Here is a 21,049-nt window from a genome sequence, read left to right on the forward strand (position 1 = left end):
AATTCCACAGGAATTACTAAAGATGGAATTAATAAAATTCCTTGCAAACTTAAGCTTGGAATTTGTCAATTATTTGAACAAGATGCTAATAGTGCATTGGAGATTGAAGAAAATATAAAACTTGGCCATCAGAAAATAGGCTTTATTAGATCTGCAAATGCATATGAAGAAACAACAATTCAAGAAAAGATTGATGAAATTAGAAAAACTTATGCAAATAATAGCATTTACAAAGATTTAGAAATCATTGGAATACCAAATTGTGTTTTGTTGCCTGACAGTCCAGCTATTTTAACTAATGAGGATCATTTGAGCAAAATTAAAATAAAAGAATATCTAGACAAAAATTTAGAAGATATTTTGCACCAGCAAATTTTGGGAGCAGTACAAGCTTTAAAATTTCCAGCATTGGTTATCCAAGGTTTTCGATCAGATAATATCTTAGGATTTTCTATTGATCAGGCAAAAAACCAAAGATCTAAAGATAGTCTATCTGAAGATACAACTCCTGACCTAAACAAGTATGAACTACATCTCATTAGTATTCTAGGAAATAATAGAAACATGGACAAGGAAGTGACTGATTCAGTTCAATTACACAAGCAGTGGAAGGAGGGTAACTTTAAAAAGCTGAAGAATACACAGTGCTTACTATTTGATGAGGAATGTTGCTTTTAGATTTATAAATTAGTTTATGATTGAAAATAAGGTCACAATTTCACAGAAATAACTGCATACTATTTTACTTTAGCAAAGAAAAGATCTTATAAACAAATACAATGTTTTTCTCTTAATTTACATTTTTACTTATTTAGTTTGAGACTTTATTCTGATTTGAACAACTGTGATTTGTAACTAGATTTATGAAATATTAGGAGCTATTATTGATTACAAATGGAAAGTAGATATTTACAGTTTCAAAGCAACATTTGATCAGGTTCAAAAGGAGCAAGGGCATAGTAAGAAACTAAAAACTTTGAAAGATGAGAGCTTAAAGCCTTACTATAATTATCAATTTTATAATTCTATTATTCGAGAAATATCTCAAGAATGGGATACAGTTTGTATTCTTCCACAGCATAAATTATTAATAAACATAGAAGCTAAGAGAGGAGACAAATATCAAAAACTAAAAGAAGGTGCTGCCCAAACAAAATCTCACATATCAATAATAAAACAGTTATTTAGATCCCAAATATCTTCTGATTGCAAATTTGTTTCGACTGTCTGTATGCCATTTCTGCAATTTAATAGAAATAATAGAAATGAGATTTGTAGCTATTGTAATTTTTTTGTCTTGGATTACTGTGCAATGAAGGATATGAAATCTTGGATTGGTAATCTAGTAGCAAACAATAACCTAAATACTTATGATGATTATAAGGAAGATCATGAACATTTAATATCTGCATTCATAGGTTATATGTCAATCAAAAAAGCAAGTAAATTAAACAAAATGATTGTTGATCCTATTGAATACAGAGCAAAAACTGCAGAAATGTTGGTAGGACATGACTCAATTCTCACTACAGAGAATGACACTGAAAGAAAAGCAAATCTTGCAGAGAAACAAATAGAGAAGCAAGAGAAAAGAGTATCAGATAAAGATTTTACAAAAGTTGTCAAAAATATATTACTGAATGAAAATCAGCTTTGCTACATGATGAACACAGATCAACTGGATGCTGTTATGAATACTTCCCCTTTCATCATTATTGAAGGTGATTATGGAACAGGAAAGACTTATATTCTGAAAGAAAGGGCTAAGCGCTGTGCAGAAAAATTTCCAAGGAGTAAAATTGCCTACATAAATCTTACAACTACAAATGTAATCTATCCATTTATCAAAGATCTTGCAATAGTTTCTGTGATGGATGTAGCTTCAAGCATAGATCTGAAAGACCTAAATATTGATGTTTTTTCCTGCAGAAATCTTGTTGACTATTATGAAGCTTCAGAAAAGGATGGGGATATTTCAATATTTACTTTAATTGAAAGATTTTTAATGCAAAACAAGTATGAATATGTATTCATTGACGAGATTCCAAGGTTCCATCCATATATTGATGATGGTGTTGTATCAATAGATTCAGATGAAGAAGGTTACCCAGAAGATTTTACTAATGATGATATTTCAGAACAAATAAATTTTCTTCAACACTGTAATTCATTCTGTGTTACTTTAAAGGTTCCCACATTCCATCTGTCAAAAGAAGCAGGTTAGTAAAGATGTTTTTAATTAAACATATTCATAATATAAAATATAGATAAATTAGAAATTCATTAATTTTTTTGAAAAAAATGTAACGTTTTTTTTTCATAAAAGCCTTAATTAAACATTCTTTACTTAATTAGTTGAAAGAAATGACAATTGGATAGAAATGTGGAATGAATCAATGAAACATAGATACAATCCTGCTTTTCTGAAATTAAAAACAAACATGAGAAACTCTGAAAATATAATAAATGCTTCCAATTGTATGGGTTGGAAAGTTAATGACATTCCAAGCAGCATTACACCCAGCAAAAATGTACAAGGACCTTTAAATTACTATTATTTGAATGCTCATTCTGTATCTCATGATTTGTTAATTGTGGCAGCAATCAAAAAGTATTTTTCAATAGATGAATCATTTGTTATTTTAACAGATACATCTGAAAGTATTTATGAAATGAAAACTTGTCTAGTTTCATTACTTCCCCAATTAACAGACAAAATTGTTTGTTTGCCAAAATATGTTGACGGTGATGTTAGCCATATTATGAACAAAGTTAAAAGATTTCTGGAAAATCCTGTTGGAATTCTTATTACTGATCCAGACAACTTTCATGGAGCTCAGGCAAGAAACACAATAATATTTCATGGTAATTATCAATCAATTAAGGAAATAAGAAATATTGTGCTGAGAACAATCTCTTTTTCTATACAAGTTATAGCCAATGGAGAACATGTTGGGCCTAAATTGGGTTTATTGCAAGATACTGATTTGCATGAATCTATACATATTGACAAACCTGTGTGTGAAGAATTAAGTGCATGCTCTATCAGTTATGGATTATTAGCTTCTGCTGTAGTAAACAATTTCTTCAAATCAAACACTGAACACAAGATCATAATGATAACACCTTCTAAGATTGCTTTGAAATTATTAGAAGATTTATGCCACTATTTTAAGGACAAACAAATTATCAAAATTCAAAACAGTTATCTTTCAGAAGACAAAATAGTGATGGAAGAGGTGAATAACTCAAGAGCCAATATAATGGATTTACAAAGTGTTATTGTTGTTGTTGATGATTGCAGAAGTGATCTATTTGAAAGCATTAGCATTCTTAGTAATGTAGAGGACATTATCATCATCAGCACCAAGTCTACAGCACAAACAACAAGTTCATCCTTTGATATTACATGCAGAAATCTTATCTTGAAGTCAAGATTCAAATCTAGACTAATTATACACAGTGGAAATTTAGATGAATACAACAGGTTCTTTACTTTAAAAGAGAAGACTAACTTACAAGAACTACTGGAGGATTTAATTGCAGTACCAGTGATATCCTACTATAAAAATGTGTATGAATTGAATAATGAAGTGATTACACTGGCTTTGCTAAACATGTACCCCAACCTTAAACATAATATAGTTTTCATAATCAAAAAAGGAAATTGTAAACAGATGATGAAAAGTTTGAAACTTTTTTGCAATGATGAGTTTATATGCTGTGATTTTGAAAATGAATATGGAGCAGGATTAGTTGCCTTGAAGAACTCTAATCTGGGATTTGATGAGAAGGATATTTTATCTGAGGTAAAATTGATTGTTGTCTTTGAAGCATTTGATTTTTTATTCAGAAATTTTATCATTGGTGTTGGCAATAAGAGATGTTTGATAATAGAGGGTTTAAATGATATGAAATATGAATTACATGGCAAATTGGTGAACAGTTATGGAGCTTACAGCCATATCTTCAATGTTGAGATATTGGAAAATCACATTCTAAATTTTAATTTTACAAAGAAACATTTAGAAAGTCTTCATTTTAACAATAAAAACAAAGTTGATGTTGGAATTTTAACAAGTGAGGTTATTAAAAAGTATCTGATTAATTATTCTGAAGAATTTACAACAGTAATCACATGTAATGAAGATACAGATACAGTTTACAATGAACTCTACAATCACTATGAGAAACAAGTATCTTGTTCCAAGTACAACATTAAAAGTAATTTCTTCTCACCTCACATAGATGCTGAAGTTGAAGCTTTGGTAAACAACCAAAGTGCCATCTTGATTCTTAATGTTGATTATTACAGATGGATTAGTCAAATATTTCAGAGAGTAAAGTTTATTGAAAAAGCAGATAATATTATCATCATTACTAATTCAGAGCATAATCAATATGATTTTGCATGTAGGAATCTTCTGATGAGATTGAGACAAAAGTTTTCAATTGTTATCCACAATGGAGACCATGAGGTGTATTCTCAGTTTATTACAATGAAAGACATTGAAAGTATATCTGAAGATAAGTTGGCTCAAAACTATTGAATTTATTACTTTTGGTCAACATGAATTATTTTAGTGAAAGATTTCCAAACTTAATATGTTTTAAACTTTCAGAAATCTCAAAGGTAAAATCAAAAATCTTAATTTTAATTGTTACTTGAGAAAAATGTATTTTGGTATTATCCCCCAAGCCACCTGGCAAAAAAATAATTTCTAAGAGGATAACGCCAGTATTATTATAATTAGAAAATTATAATAATAGATTTATATTATTTGTGTTATAAAGCTGTAGTGCATCTTAATATATGTTCTAATTCTTATTATTTGTTACTTTTATGATGAATAATATATCTATCCCAAGAAGCTTAAATCTGTGTTTTTTTTTATAGACATTTTAGCAAAATAAAAGGATGACAACATGATAAGAAGCACAGCACAAAAATACACTGAAATGCACATAAATATATTTGATGTTGACAATAGTATTTATTGATGGAAAAAGTAAATTATATAGTGGATGCAAGCAAGTTAAATTGATCTTAGATAACAGCTGATCAAACTCATTTTATATAAAAATAATTATCCATCAGAGCATCACAGATAGACCTAGCTACGAAATAAGATAAAGATGGCCTTCCCTGCCTCCATTGGACGCCAATCTATCTAAGATATTACCCAAGTAAATCAAATTTTCCTTTGCATGAATAATACACACTTACATTTTTAGGACTTTATAATAGAGATGATTCGCTTGTAACATTGTACTTTGTTGATTTAGGAAACTTGAATTTAAAAATTTATTTCAATCAGATGATTATATTGCACGAAAATTTGTTAATAAAAAGTTAAAAACTAACATGCTTAAAATGTACGTACGGACAAATTCTGGTAATGATTATAGAGTTGCTAGGCTTTCTAAACTACTACTACAGGAATCACCATGCATTATAATCTAAGGTTTGAAATCGATAGGACAATTCTAATCAAAAAAGCTATCCGTCTCGGACAGACGGACCTACCCTAATTATAGAAAAGCTTCCCATTTAAATTTTAGGTGGCGGGAAATGTTGGGTTGTGCTCAATAAGGCATTTTGAGGGAAAACGTCATGAATTGTTTTTCAACTTCATAATTTATATAGAATGTAAACCAACACAAAAAAAAAACATATTTTTATTCAGATAAAAAAAGATATAAAATGTTTTTGATATGCATTATCCCTTGTTCCTGTATTTTGCAGTAAAATCATTGAAAATCTATAATACTGCAGCTTATACCATTCTCAAGACTACAGCAAACTTAAAGTACAGATTTAATCTTTATTTATAGCATATCTTTAATTGCCTTAGTCATATAATCTTTACATAAAAGTAACAGGATGTCTAAGTGTGCCTGTTTGTTTTTACCGAAGGATCTCGCTAACCGCTAAACTGATATGGTTCTCCTTTCTCTTAAGTACTGGGAAGATTTAAAACTTTTTGGCGGCGGTTAACATATTTTGAACCAAAAACATGGCCAGACTGTTCTTCCATTTTCATCCTATTAGCTGATTTAGAGAGTATGTCTCTAGATTATCTCTATTTTGGTGACAGACAGGATCTTGGACAAAGTAGCTTTGGACAAAAAGTAGCTTCAGGACAAAGTAGCCTCCTATGGAAAGTAGCCTCTACTGTTAATAAAGGTCATGGTCGCAGCGCTCGGCCCCTTGGCCAGCCTAGCCGCAAGGCGCTCGGTCCCTAACCTAGCCAAAAAAATGTAAAAACATTATTAAAAATTGTAAAAATCTATCAACCACTTTTTGCAAAATCCACGAAATTCTAAACCACCTATCTATTATCAGTTGATGATATTTTTCTTAAATAAATGTTCTGAGGCTAACATAGGTTAGGTTAGGTTATAGGCTAGGGGGCCGAGCGCTGCGGCCATGGCCTCTATTACTATTGGAGACTATTTTTTTTAGGAAGCTACTTTTCTTAAGTAAATGTCCTGAAGCTACTTTGTCCGAAGCTACTTTGTCCAAGATCTGACAAACATAAAAATGTATTCATTTTGTATATATTGGTTTATGATTTACCTTTTTTAATGCCAGAATGTTTTAGCTCTTTTCGTTATTTAAGGCATGTTAGAATTATCCCATCGATTTCAAACCTTAGAAGATAATTTCTGTAACAATATGTTACGACTCAGCTACTACAACCGTTACAGGAAAGTCCCAGCGTTCATTTAAAACATACTATTTTTTTTACTTTTGACAACAATTTTTTGTATGATATTATTAAATCATTTATCTGATTATTGAAACAATGGTTCCTAGGAAAAAAAAAGATACAATTTCTTAGCGAATCATTTCTATAATCAAGTCCCAAAATATAATTTTATTTGATTTTAAAGCTTTGCTTTCATGGATGTTTCTATAATATGAAAACAAATGAGATGTAATTTTATTTTTATTAGTTATGTAATAATAATAAATAAATAAATAACAATGTTTTGCATCAATTTATCATCTCATCTCAATATTTTTATCAAAATTAATTTGTCTCTAATAAAACATATTGTTTAAGTAAATTGTTAAAACAAAGATTTTTTAAAGAAAACAGGTTAAAGGCAAAATATTTTTTCTTTCTGATGAAAACTTGCTTAAGAGACTATTGAGACAACACAAGAAATTGATTAAGTATTAACAATCAGGCCTAGCTATTCTAACAATCAATTCTACAAAAAAAATCACGAAACCCTTGGAAGTATGGTGGGGGTATATCTTGTTTTTTCCTGTAACTGAAGAGGGATGGGTAAGAAGGGGAGGAAAAGAGGAAGGGGGTTGTGGAGAAATTTTCCTTTAGAATTGTTTGTCAGAATATCATTCCCTTTTCCCTGATTAACAATAAGTAAATAGGGTCTATTCTTGAAACTTCTTTATACATTTTTAGAATTTACCCATAAGAGTTAACAACTTATAATAATGAATAAGCGATGATTAAATCAATCAATTTAATTTGTTTTTCTTTTAATTACATAAAAAATGGACAAAATTGATGTTTTTTTCTGAATATATAAAAAAATAATAGTAGCACCATTTAGTTACATAAAAAATGCCCAAAACCAATAACCATATAATAAACATCAATTTTAAGTTATACAAAAATATTAAAGTCAATATTTTTGATTAAAAATGCCCAAATAATACCACAACCAAAAAAATTAAACATAATAATTAATAAATAAATAATGAATAAATAGATCTTTTCATGACGGCAAGATTCTAAGTCGATTGTTTCTTTATCACGTTCTGATTTATCTGAAAATTAATTGATTGAAAATGAATTAATAGTTATCTATCGCACATCGTATTATAGACAGCTTTCCACGGATATTCAAATTAAAAAATATATTATTAAACAAAACTGTCATTTACTTTTAGATTTTTCGGCTATTTGATTTCTTTATTTAAATTTTGGTATGGTTTTAAGCTATGTTTTGTACTTATGTGCCTCTTCAAATCACAGGTCCTAATTGAGTAAAATAAGCAGACAGATGCCTAAAATGCATACAAAAAGAATAAGACGTGAAAATCTATTCGAAATACCATAAAGCTTGTCTTTAGCTACTGGTGGGAGCTCTAACCCTGCTGGAGTTTGACAAAGCCCAAATTGTATCAAAATTAAGTCAAAAATCATCCATGTGACGTCATAAAAATGAGGGATTATCCATCTCTTTTTTGAGGAGTTTTCTGTCCCACTTATCCTCTCATCTCCCACATTTTTATTGCGTCACATGGATCATTTTTGACCTTTGTCGAGAAATTTTTAAAAATTTACCTGTAATTCTGATGTTTAGAATCTACAGCAGACAAATCCAGATCCAGGTCCACCACAGGTGGGGGCTTCAACCTGAAATACAGAAATAATAACTTGTACAGCCTTTAGAGGATGAGAATCACTATTAGGTCTAGAATTGGTGTATCTCTGGACCAATTTTTGCCAATAAAGTGAACGGTAAAACGTTTTAAAGCTAACAATTTTTGTCTGTAAGACTTATTGGTGCATAGAAATGAGTTAAGTCTTTTTTAGGCCAAGGCATTCCCACTACTCTAACTATTAAAGTTGCGTACCTGACAATGACATAGCTGCAGCATTTATAATGTATTTAGATAAAATGCAATTTTAGACCTTGATTTGAACCTATTATCTTTCTGACGAAAAAAATATCAACTATTATATATTGCATATTAAGATGCAGAATTAAAAGATGACAATTGTTACTGATTAAAAAGTAAATCTTGCAGCAGATCATTATAAAAAAAGAGACACCTGAAAATACATTGCCAGGTTTATGTTCCTTTTTTATCATTGAACTTGGCAGCCCTAATCAAATTTTTACCTTGTCAGTTTGTAGTTGGTTGGCACCGCTATCATCTGAATCCAGGCTGTGGGGCTCACGATCCCGCAGGTGTAGGGGCAACTTCTGGCCTCCAGCTCCCAGGTTTATGTTTCTGCTGCCAGGAAATCTGAGTCCGCCGCCGGTTCCTTTGGCAGGCATGTTGGATGGAAGAGCACCTGAAAATAAAATAAAATTAGTATTCTTTTAATTGTATAAAGTAGTTGTTTGTCCCTTAGGATCTCGCTAATCACTGATGGAGATCTTCATTTAATACGTCACCGGAAGGTTATAGGCCATTTATTTCTAATTTTTAGTCATTTAATCCTTTTAGGCTATTCTACATTCGCCTAAAAGTTAGGGGCGCAGACTTTACAATAGATAAAGCGTTTGAAATTAAAAATTTTCCTACCTGAAGAATTAGGAACAGTTTCCCGCTTGAAAATATCATCGTCATTATTCAAATACAATCCATTGACATCTCCCTCCTTCCTGTAGTACTGCTGATCAACATCTTGAGCAGCTCCTCCGTGGTGGTAGTGATGGTGGATGTTGACAGCTGTTACTTGATCATGGGAGTGGTGGCTGTTGTGATTGTTGTTGGATTTTGGCGGGTCAACTGGTGTGAAATCACTCTGGTAGCTTGGTGCAACATAGCCTGTGAATTTAAAGAATATAATTAGCAATATATTAATTTATTTCATACTAGTGGTACTTTCTTTTGAAATATCTAAGTTGAAAATAATTTGTCTATGTTAAGATCAGCAGTTTTTTTGTCATGTTTTCTACGCCATATTTCTTTTGTTGGGAGAGTGGTGGTTCCCTTCCCCAAAGAGGTTATAAAGTTTCCCAGCGGTTAGCGAGATCATTCGGTACAAACACACAGACATACAGAAACACAAACATCCTGTTACTTTAGTATAAGGATTTATTTGCAAATTTATTTTAACAATTTACCTGAATTAGCAGAGTTAAAATCGGTGTTATAAGATGGTTTGTTGCTATTATATGTTGGTTTAGGTGGATTGTAACTGGGGCTAGGGGCTGAGTATTCCGGCTGGTAGGCTGTCACTGATGGAGCCCCGTAGCTGTCCAGGCTTCCATAGTTCACCTGGCTTGTACCTGAAATTATTTCAATTTATATAGGATTTCTTTGCCGTTATCGCCGTTTAGGACAGTAAATAGCGATTGCGGTGATTTCTTTAAATCCTCTTAATTTTTTTAATTTTGAGCAACTTTGCTTTTTTGATTGTTCTGATATCATTCAGAGAGAGAGAGAGAGGGGACTATGATCTATTTTACACTAGTCCCCAAAGTTTTACAATAACGTTTTCTTATTCGTTGGCATAACAACTTTGGGAACTTCAGTGAATTTTGATTAGTTGCTTCACTTATTTGAGTGTTCAAACGTTTCAACCACTAATTTTAATCTAAAGAAGGGGTAATTTTTGTATCATCATTGGGGAAGTACATCAATTTATCGTCCATTGTCTTATCCCTTCAGATCCCTGGATATCACTTATGATTTCCGAGATAAAAGGATGGATGGAGGAGTAGGGGGGGGGGGGGGTTTGCAAAAAGTAACATGAAATAAACATACGGAGCCAGTATTATTTGGCTGTGCTACAAGAATTAATGATTTTCATTAATCTTAAGGGATATGAAAAATTGGGTTTAGTCCCTTAAGGGGCGATTCTTCGTATTTTTCACATTAGCTTTTCTCCCAATTCTAGCCCATGCAGGGGGCTCTAACCCTGTGGGGCAATCACCTACCCCAAAATAATCTAACCTAACCTAAAATAATCTATAAAAAGCCATTTGAAAAATACGATAAATCGCCCCTTAAGGAGCGTTGCCACGAAAGGGACTATTCCCGAAAAATTTATTAGCGTATTTTGACAGACACTGAAGGTTTGAACAACCCAATCAAGATTTGGGTTCATAGAACTAAAATCCAACCTGGGGCTGCGTAATCAGTGGAGGCATAGTAGCCGTTGGAAGTGCCATATCCATTATTCTGGCTGTTATAACTGCTTGAGGGGGCTCCGTAGCTGTCAAATGTCCCGCTGTAGCTGGGCGCGCCGTAGCCGGTTTGTGGGGCGCCATAACCGGTTTGTGGCACGCCGTAACCGGTTTGTACAGCACCAAAACCGGAATTGGGTCCATAGCCATATTGTGCGCCATTATTGCCTGTTTTTTAATGGATATTATAATTATGGATAGATATTTAGAATTTGGTGACGCCATGCAATATAAATGACCAATGACAGGCCAGTATATATTTATATTCACCAATGGTAAAATATATACTGGCCTATTATTGGTCATTTGTATTATATAACATAATTTTTTATTAGGCACTATAAGCTGCTTCGAATTTAGTTAAAACTACAATTGAAAATTTTTCGAGGTGTTTATCCATTATTATAATATCCATTCCTGAGACACTGTTGGCAAATTCTTGTCCCTTGTTGATAAGATAATCAATAGGTTTCTTTATAGCATCAACAGGATTCAGTAGAGCATCAGCTATCTTTCTGGGCACAGTTGGGTTTCCTGCAATATCAAATAATAGATAGATTGATAGATAAATGGATAGACAGTTAGATTGATAGATTGAGTAAAACATCAGCTATCTTTCTAGGCACAGTTGGGTTTCCTGCAATATCAAATAGATAGATAGTAAGATAGATAGATAGTTAGATAGATAGATAGATAGATAAATGTATAGATAGATTGATAGATAGATAGTTAGATAGATAGATAGATAGATAAATGGATAGATAGATTGAGTAAAGCATCAGCTATCTTTCTAGGCACTGTTGGATTTCCTGCAATATCTAATAGATAGACAGTTAGATAGATAGATGAATGGATAGATAGATAGATAGATAGATAGATAGATAGATAGATAGATAGATAGATAGATAGATAGATAGATAGATAGTTAGATTGAGTAAAACATCAGCTATCTTTCTAGGCACAGTTGGGTTACCTGCAATATCAAATAGATAGATAGTTAATTAGATAGATAGATAGATAGCTAGATAGATAGATAGATAGATAGATAGATAGATAGATAGTTAGATAGATAGATAGATAGATAGATAGATAGATAGATAGATAGTTAGATAGATAGATAGATAGCTAGATAGATAGAAAGATAGATAGATAGATAAATAGATAGATAGATAAATAGATAGATAGTAGATAAATAGATAGATAGATTCTATAAAAAAAGAATTTTTACCATATTCATCATATTCCTTGCAGCCCAGGATTCCGCAGCCGTTTGGAGTCAGGTGGAGGTTAATCAGCGGCTGAACAGCTAACTCGCCGTTGTCATTGGTTCCAGCCTATAATTATTAAATATTAATTTTTTATGATAGTCTTTTTTTGTGTTTAATGCCTTTTTGAATGATTGAAAAAAATTTGTAATGACAAAGCCCAAATTGTTTTAAAATTGTGTCAAAAATGATCCATGTGACGTAATAAAAATGAGGGATTATCCATCTCTTTTTTTAAGGGTTTAATTTCCCACTTCACCTCATTTTATTACGTCTAGTGGATCATTTTTGACACAATTTCTACACAGTTTGGGCTTTGTCACTTATAATCATTTTAGTATGATACAAGACATACAAACTTTGGTATTATCCTCTTAGGATTTTTTGTTCAGTTTTGAAAAATTTATCTAACAATTGATTTTGCTTTTAAGAATCATAAACAATCCGAACCTGAAGTGAAACCAGAGGGTTGAAGTTGACAGGTCCCAGTTCAATACCAGTTGGGGAGGTGTAGTAGGGGTTCACTGCGCTACCAGAGTTGACAGGGTTGTTCTGGTACCCTCCATAGCCTGGTCCAGTCTACATAGATAGATAGATAGATAGATAGATAGATAGATAGATAGATAGATAGATAGATAGGTAGATAGATAGATAGATAGATAGATAGATAGATAGGTAGATAGATAGATAGATAGATAGATAGATAGATAGATAGATAGATAGATAGATAGATAGATAGATAGATAGATAGATAGATAGATAGATAGATAGATAGATAGATAGATAGATAGATAGATAGATAGATAGATAGATAGATAGATAGATAGATAGATAGATAGATAGATAGATAGATATTAAATAACAAGGATGACAACATCCATAAAAGCGAAGCTCTGAAACGATATGACAGACGAACATTACCTTTTGTTGAGTGTCAGAACTAAATATACAAATTATGAAAATATAAGGTTTGACAAAATTATACCAACGTAAATTTGTTGCAAAACTTCTTAAATACAGAATTCTGTTTAAGGACATACTGACATTTTTGATACTTGATTATAGAGATGCTTCGCTCATGATATTGTACCTTATTGTAATAGGAATCAGAAATCCAAAAAATTAGATCAATCGGATGATTTTATCACATAAAAAAATTTTGTTAAAAAAGTTAAAAACAACATGTTTAAAATGGACATACGGACATTCTGGTAATGATTATAGAGTTGCTATGCTTTCTAAATCGTACCTAACTACTACAGGAATCACCATGCAAAGTTTGAAATCGATAGGACAATTCTAACATGCCTAAATTAACGAATAAAAGCTAACTATCTCGGACGGACGTACGGACCGACCATAATTATAGAAAAGCTTCGCTTTTAAAAATACTTTTGTTATAACAAAGTTAGTATATGATGCATTGTAAAGCCTACAATATTAAAAACTTTCCAGTATGACTGAGATAATTTTATATACTAAAACTTTTACAATATTTTGAAAAACTTTTTCATTAGTTATACAACACTTTTAGTATAAACAAGGATGACAACATCCATATGTAGCAAAGCTGAAATAAAAAAAAAAGATATTGAGAACAGCAATTCATCCAACGGAAAAAGTTAATTGAAAAGTCGATACCTAAATGAGAGGAGAATCTTATTTTGAAAGAACGTGTCCTAACTTTTGTGATTTTGTTTTATCCCCTTCGTGACAAGCTCCCAAAGTACAAAGTTTTGATTCACTGGGCTTCAACAAACTAGATATTTTCAATAATTACTCAACAGAATAAAAAAAGTAAGGTGTCTAATTAAAGATCTTACTATTTTTGTTCATAATGGCAATTTTCTTCTTTTTTGTTGCGTTTTAGTAACTTAAAACCAACTTAATTAAAAAAAAAACTTAAATTACTTCAACAAATAAGAGGTCTACACAAAAACCAATTGCATATCTAAATTATATGGATCATTTTAAACTACTACTTACTTAAAGCACCGACTAGCTATTATTTTTAAAAATCACAAAAGTTAGGACACGTTCTTTAGAGGAAAAGCAAACAAAGTTCTGTGATGAAAATCCGACTTAATAACAGGTATGGAGGAATATTCACAAAATTAGACGGAAATTTAAACACATAGAGTATCCTCGCTTATAAAAAGTTACTAATTTTATTACAAACGTATATAGTTTGTATGTGCTACAAAAGCTCATTTAAAAAATTTTAAAAATTAAATACTTTTTTATCTAAATATTTAAACATTTATTTAGATTTCTAATGAAAAAAATATCCTTAACAAATCTGATTCAGCCTTTGATTTTGTATTAAATATTAATTAATTTTAAAAGAGAAATTTCAAATTTCGTCAATATTATTAAGCATATATTAATTTGATGACGAAATATTAGATTTTTTGGATTTTTTGAAAATTAAAATGAAATAACTTTTTTGTTATAAATTTTCTATAGTTTTGATTTAATTCTTATACAATATGTTTTATACAGGCTTTTCAAACGGTTTTTATCTACAATTATCCCATTTAATCTTAGTTGCAAAAGATAGATCTTTAAAAATAAGCGTAGAGGATGATTTCATTAAGTGGGATGACAACAATTTTTATGCACACTCTATTCTTTTATCTCAATTTACTTGTAAACTCCTTCATAATGCTGGCTTGAATAACAATATAATATATGATTTTATTAATTTCATATCAAACTAAGCCTAACATACACATTGTTTCTTTTATTCGTTCTATATGGATTGATTTATGTCTTAATTTTATTTATCACATTTAATGTGAGAATGTTGCTATTATCATATTCAAAATAAATGCTGTAATAAGCTTTAAAATATTTAAACACTAGTCTCTCATTGGACACAAAATGACGTCCAATAAGAAAAAGGAATAAAAATATTGGAAAGAAAATTATTTTATTTCAAAATTAATTCTTGGCATTTTGGAATAAAAAATATAGGGGAAAGAATATTATTTATTCCAAATTTATTTCTGGTCATGAAATAATATTCATTATTTTATTTTAATTCGAGTGTCAACCAATAAGAAATAGGCATGCTGTTTTAAAAGTTTGGAATAAAAATTATTATTTTTTGTCAATTCCTTTTTTCAGAGTATAAAATGAGAATAAATTTTCCAATATCATTATTGATTTCTAATTTAACATTTCATACAGTGGGTAATATTTATTTCAACATTTTTTGTCATTCAAAATCAAGTGTCACAAAAATAATAATATTTAACATAAAAAAGAAATTTTTAAAATAATTTTGTTTTCTTTATTTGTTGAAGATTTAAGCCCAAGCTTTTTCTGAGGGGGGAGACCCCCCTCAACCCCCCCTCTCCTGAGGGGGGAAACCCCCCTCGACCCCCCTTCCTGACGCTCTCTTCTTTCAATCTTTCATTATTTCTGTAATTTATTCTAACTATCTTATAAATTTCAAAACATAAGATAAAAAGGAAATAATTTGCTGTACATTATTAAAAAATTTAAAAATTGTAAAAAAAATTCCAACATGATTTTTAATTTTAAATACAAGAATATTTTTTCCCATATGATATGTTAAATTTAAATACAGGAATAATTTTGTACTGTGGAATTGAAGAAATAAATGCTGTACAATAGAGTGGCTTGATTTTCAATGATTTTCTAATTTTAAATGTGCTACATACACTTTCTGTCTGAACATCATATAAGAGACCAAAAAATGAAAAGAAAATATTTTGAATAATGGGGAGGCTCGCTGATGCATGTAAACTTTTAGAAAGACACTTGTGGGGAGAATTTTTTTTTTTTTTTTTGGGGGGGGGGGCAATTATTTTTCTTTCAAAGTATAGCTTTATGCACCTTCCCAATTTTGTCTTGAAGAGTAGAATAAGAATAAAAAAATCTGTTTTTAAAACTATTGATCCTAGCAAGAAAAATCCATAAATAAATTTAAAAACCAAGAGATTTTACATTTAATTTAAGATTTTTCATGCTTGGATGAATATTTCTTAAAACCAATTTGATATTCTTATATTACCCTACTCATTTGAATTTAGAAATTTAGTATAATACTTTAACAATAATCTTTAAAGATGAACATAGTAATCAAGTTTCAGAAATTTACTAGTCATTTTTTTTAATATTACGCCGATGTAGTGTAAGACGCTTATTTAAGAGACCAGCAGGGAGCCAATGTTCCCCAATGTCTCTCTATTAAAAGGAATATAATTTTATTTCATATATAAACCTAGTATTCTCAGATTTCAATCCTTAGGGTTATGATAAAAATATTTAGTAGTAAATGTATTCCCCTAAGAAACAAAAATGACCCCCTGTCATTTTCTCACAGATTTTATTCTCTCTCCATCCCTTCCTCTCCTCCCTTTTTTCCCTCCCACCTACCACTTTTTTTTTACTTCTCCTTTTTCAGATTTTACTCCAGGGGGTTAAATGGGGGGTGTTTTCATCCCCCTTATAAACATATTTGGGAGACCTACCTTCCACTTTATTACACCCCCTTAAGATTCACCTACCCCCCTCATAGTGGCCTGCGGTGGTGGAGCATATAGGGGTGTAAACCCACCTCTTAAAATAGAAAAACCCACCTTCCCCTTTTTCCTTCCCCTAAAATTTCACACCCCCTGGGAAATCGCCATGCACGCCAATGTCCCTCCCCTACTGGTAAATCCCTTTCATTTTTACTCCCTCCCTTTAACCCCTTCCATTTTATCTATTCTTTTATTCTTCTTAACACTTTTCAAATGTCTTTAACAAAAAACAAAAAATTTATAGAAACATTTAATTTTCAAAAATTATTTTAACTATCTTGAATCAAATACTATCATATAAATAAAAACAATCAATATTAACGATATGAATATAATAAACACAAAAATTATAGATTACTGCTTCTAAAAGGCCAAATTTCAAGTTTTTCTTCTTTATCTTTTAATCAGGTATAAATAAAATTCACTTCTGTAGTAAATGAACTGATACTTATTACAAATCATTATCTGAATAATATAATAAGGAGGAGTTCTATTTTGAAATGATTCATTTAACCCTTAAAATCAAAATAAATATCTTAATTCGTTGAAATTCAAAAGAATAAAACAAATATGAATTTCCTCTTAATTGCTAATATTACAATTAAAAGAAATCATAGTTTATTTCATACTTTTGGACATATACATAATAGTTTCTTGATATTCATAATTTCTTTGTTTGTAAGTTTTCTTTCGACGTTCAAATGTCCAGGTCCTATCACTTTAATGTCTGCAAGCAAACTGTAACGGATTATCTCAGTCAAATATTCAAACGTTTTTCTAAAGCTGCAAATTATTAGAATAAAACATTTAGTTAAACCCTGTTTCTTAAGCATGATGCCCATATGTATTATCCTTAATATTATTGATATGACAAATCTGGTATAAGGAGAAGCTTTTATTAGTAACACTGAACACATTAAAGTGCTAATTTAAAAGTACAATATATAACAAAAATCGAAGCACTGTAACACCACAATATTGGTGATTTAAATATAAGCATACATCCATAACAGACATAGCTAACATTTTAGTTTATCTTTTAAGAACTATTTAACTACATAACAATTAGGTTATCTATTTTCCAAAATTTTAGATTACAGTCAGGTTTTATTAATTAAAGGAAAATGTTTCTAATGTAAGAGACAGCTGTTCAAATATAAATTTGTTATTGCAAATTATTAGAAGTTTTAAAGGAATACTTTCCAAGTAGTAATAATATGGACAGAGCAAAAGGGGTGGCCAGCCAGCAATCTTTGGGGTGTTAATTGTTCTACAACATCTCCCTCCCCATTTTTAAAAGCGAAGCTTTTCTATAATTAGGGTCGGTCCGTCCGTCCGTACGCCCGTAACGGATAGCTTTTTCCGTTAATTTAGGCATGTTAGAATTGTCCTATCGATTTCAAATTTTGCATGGTGATTCCTTTAGTAGTAAGGTACGATTTAGAAAGCGTAGCTACTCTATAATCATTACCAAAATGTCCGTATGTCCATTTTAAACATGTTGATTTTTTTTACTTTTTTAACAACAAATTTTTATGTGATCTTATCATCGGATTGATCTGATTTTTGGTATATTGATTCCTGGGACAACAAAGTATAATCTAATAAGCGAAGCAACTCTATAATGAAGTCCTAAAAATGTAAGTATGTCCATAAAAATTATCCTGTATCAAGCAGTTTTTCAACAAATTTACTTACAATTTTGCTTTGACTCTTATAAATTTATATTATGATAATTAAGTTCTAACACTATACAAGTGTTAATGTCCGTTTGTCCTACCGTTTCAGTGCTTCGCTTTTATGGATGTTGTCATCCTTGTTAAGGAGAAGATAAACCTATAAATAGAAATATGCCAACATTACTATGCATCTGTTTATTAGATTATCCAAGTCTTTTCTACAATTAGCGTTTGGCTGTCCATCCACATTATCAGATCTGATTATTTAGTTAAGCTTTTTAGAACTATACATCAGTTTTTAACTTTGCATTATGATTCTTTAAAAGGTTTGGTTTAATTTTGAAAGCGTTGAAATTCTGTAAGTCTATTTAAACATTTAGCTTTTTAGACATCTTACTGTACAATTTCAACATTGTGTAGATTTCCTACAATGATTTGAAATAGTGATTCCTATAACCATTGGGCACAACCCTTATGAATGAAGCATCTCTAAATTCAAGTTGATAATGCCAGTCAGTGTTAATCAGTTGTCGCATGACTTGATAAGCTTCCTTTTAATAGATATTTTCATTCTTGTTTGTTAGTTTACACCTCTCCCACCCCTTTTTTAATCTGATATTCTTGGTGTTCAACAATTTCCTCAAATTACAGATTTTTAAAATAGAAACAATACTAATTTTTTTTTCAATTTACATAAAACACAAAAGAACAATTGTATTAAATGAAATTTTTGTTTTTATGAAACTAATAAAAAAACATTTTTTAATTATAAAATCTTAGTGTAGTTTTAAGAAAACACCCAAACATCTGTGATTAATGAATATATGGTCACATACTTTGACCCTTTGGAAAATTTTGACTCTTGATAAGATATTTCCTTTTTTTTTCTTGTAATAAGTTCAGATAAAAATTGGACGATTATAAGAGCTGAAATTTACTACTTTTATATTTAAAATCCAAAGTTACTTTTAATCTTTATGGTATACATATGCTTCCTATGAGTAATCTAAAGACTTTACTGAAAAAGTTTTTCCTTTAAAGTCAAGTACCTTTCAGTTTTTGCGTTTATTATATGCATAACCTGATTACTACGGGTAATTTCTAATAGCGATTTTCCATGCATTATGCACTTATAGTAATCAAGTTTCGGACTGAACAAGTAGGGTATAATCAACAAGACAAATTCAAAAAGATGCATAAAGCAATACTTTGAAAGAAAAAAAGTTGCACCTCCAGAATAAACTTCTAAAATTTTTAATGCATGGAAACACCTTCCCCCATTTCCCCTCAAGGACAAAATCAATTTTTTATATTTAGGTTTCTTATATGACGTTTAAACTGTAGATGTTGATTACAAATTCAATGTCCAAAATTGATCCACTCTACTGTACATTGTTATAATTTAATATTTGATGTGGGTAAAAACATTAGACATAGATGGTAAATCTGACCCCATTTTTTTCTTAAAAAGAAACCTTTGTTCACTTTTTGTTGTATATGAAATACAGCCCTATAGGCAACATTATTTGCAACTAAATTTTGCAATGATATAATTTTTAGAAAGATAACTTTATTATAAGAAATTAAATTATTTATAACTAACTTATTATATGTTGTGTCATACGCTTCACATTATATATATGATGGAAGAAATATTTTCTTCAAATATTTCACCCAAGGAAAGCTTTAACCTAAGATATTCAACAATTTATAGCTGATACATATTGTAAACAAAATTCCCTTGTGCTGTCTCTAGGTTATCTCTGTTGTATAAATGAACGTACAAAAGAGGAGGAGAGAGAGAGAAGGAAATAGACAGAAAAGTGAGGGAGGGGGGAGGGGGAAGAAATATAGAGAAAAATAGACAAGAGATATTTAATGTTCACCCTTAGATGATGTAAATTTTTTGATAGACTTTTTTGAATTTAAGAAAAAGATAGAGAATGAGACAAAACCAAGTATCGTATTTTATTAATATTGCTTATACAAGAAAGGTCATTCAAAATTATTTCACCAATATTAAGGTCAAGTGAGAAAAATTTAAATTTCCACCTACTTCGCCCCCAGAGGGGGCATAGTAGAAGGAAAATTCAAATTTTGATCACATGACCAAAATTGTTGAAATGATTTTAATATCCTTTCTAGCATTCACAATATTACGAAAATATGATAAATAACTATTATCTAATATTATTATCTAACTGTGTTTGTATATTATTTCGTATTGGAATAAATATTTAAATGTCAACATTCTTCCAAAAAAAATGTATAAAATCATCTTTTTATTTTTGTAATTAACTTTTAAAATAGTAGCATTAACATTTAAGAAGCTTCACTGGAGAATCATATCGGTCTAGCGGTTAGTAAAAAAGCTACAGACAGGCAGATAGATATCCTGTTACTTCAAAGGTTTATATTTTTTTCTCAATCCTTACAAAAAAGTAACAGAATCTGTGTTTTTTTCCTCTGTCTGTGTGTACAAAAGAATCTCGCCAACCGCTGAACCGATAAGGTTCTCTTTTACAGTGAAGCTTCTAATATGTCCTGAATATTTTGGGTCAGGGCAACACCACCCTCCCAAGAGAAATCTAACTAGAAAAATGAAAAGCCCAAAACTTTTAAATTTTTATTTTCAATGTGTTAGGTT

At 30.4% G+C, this 21,049-nt stretch overlaps 2 protein-coding genes across 2 annotated transcripts in view; one reads left to right on the forward strand and one right to left on the reverse strand.

Annotated features, from left to right (window-relative positions):
- Window positions 1-729: 729 nt before the first annotated feature.
- LOC145329277 (uncharacterized) lies at window positions 730-4,878 on the forward strand. Its single transcript, XM_080173332.1, has 2 exons — window positions 730-2,219; window positions 2,356-4,878. The coding sequence occupies exons 1-2, from the start codon at window positions 1,232-1,234 to the stop codon at window positions 4,548-4,550; spliced, it is 3,183 nt and encodes a 1,060-aa protein (XP_080029458.1). The 5' UTR covers window positions 730-1,231; the 3' UTR covers window positions 4,551-4,878.
- Window positions 4,879-6,944: 2,066 nt separating this feature from the next.
- Window positions 6,945-21,049, reverse strand: part of LOC145329278 (uncharacterized) — a 33,364-nt gene continuing 19,259 nt past the window's right edge. Inside the window, exons 17-25 of the mRNA XM_080173333.1 lie at window positions 12,621-12,749; window positions 12,134-12,239; window positions 11,322-11,439; window positions 10,843-11,072; window positions 9,841-10,005; window positions 9,296-9,541; window positions 8,887-9,062; window positions 8,325-8,396; window positions 6,945-7,804 (exon numbers count right to left, since the gene is read on the reverse strand). Coding sequence (XP_080029459.1) covers window positions 8,340-8,396; window positions 8,887-9,062; window positions 9,296-9,541; window positions 9,841-10,005; window positions 10,843-11,072; window positions 11,322-11,439; window positions 12,134-12,239; window positions 12,621-12,749 — 1,227 coding nt within the window. The 3' untranslated portion in view covers window positions 6,945-7,804; window positions 8,325-8,339. The remainder of the gene's footprint in view (window positions 7,805-8,324; window positions 8,397-8,886; window positions 9,063-9,295; window positions 9,542-9,840; window positions 10,006-10,842; window positions 11,073-11,321; window positions 11,440-12,133; window positions 12,240-12,620; window positions 12,750-21,049) is intronic.

Source organism: Acartia tonsa, chromosome 10 (assembly GCF_053477335.1).
Source record: "Acartia tonsa isolate MP-2025a chromosome 10, ASM5347733v1, whole genome shotgun sequence".
Lineage (NCBI taxonomy): Eukaryota > Metazoa > Arthropoda > Copepoda > Calanoida > Acartiidae > Acartia > Acartia tonsa.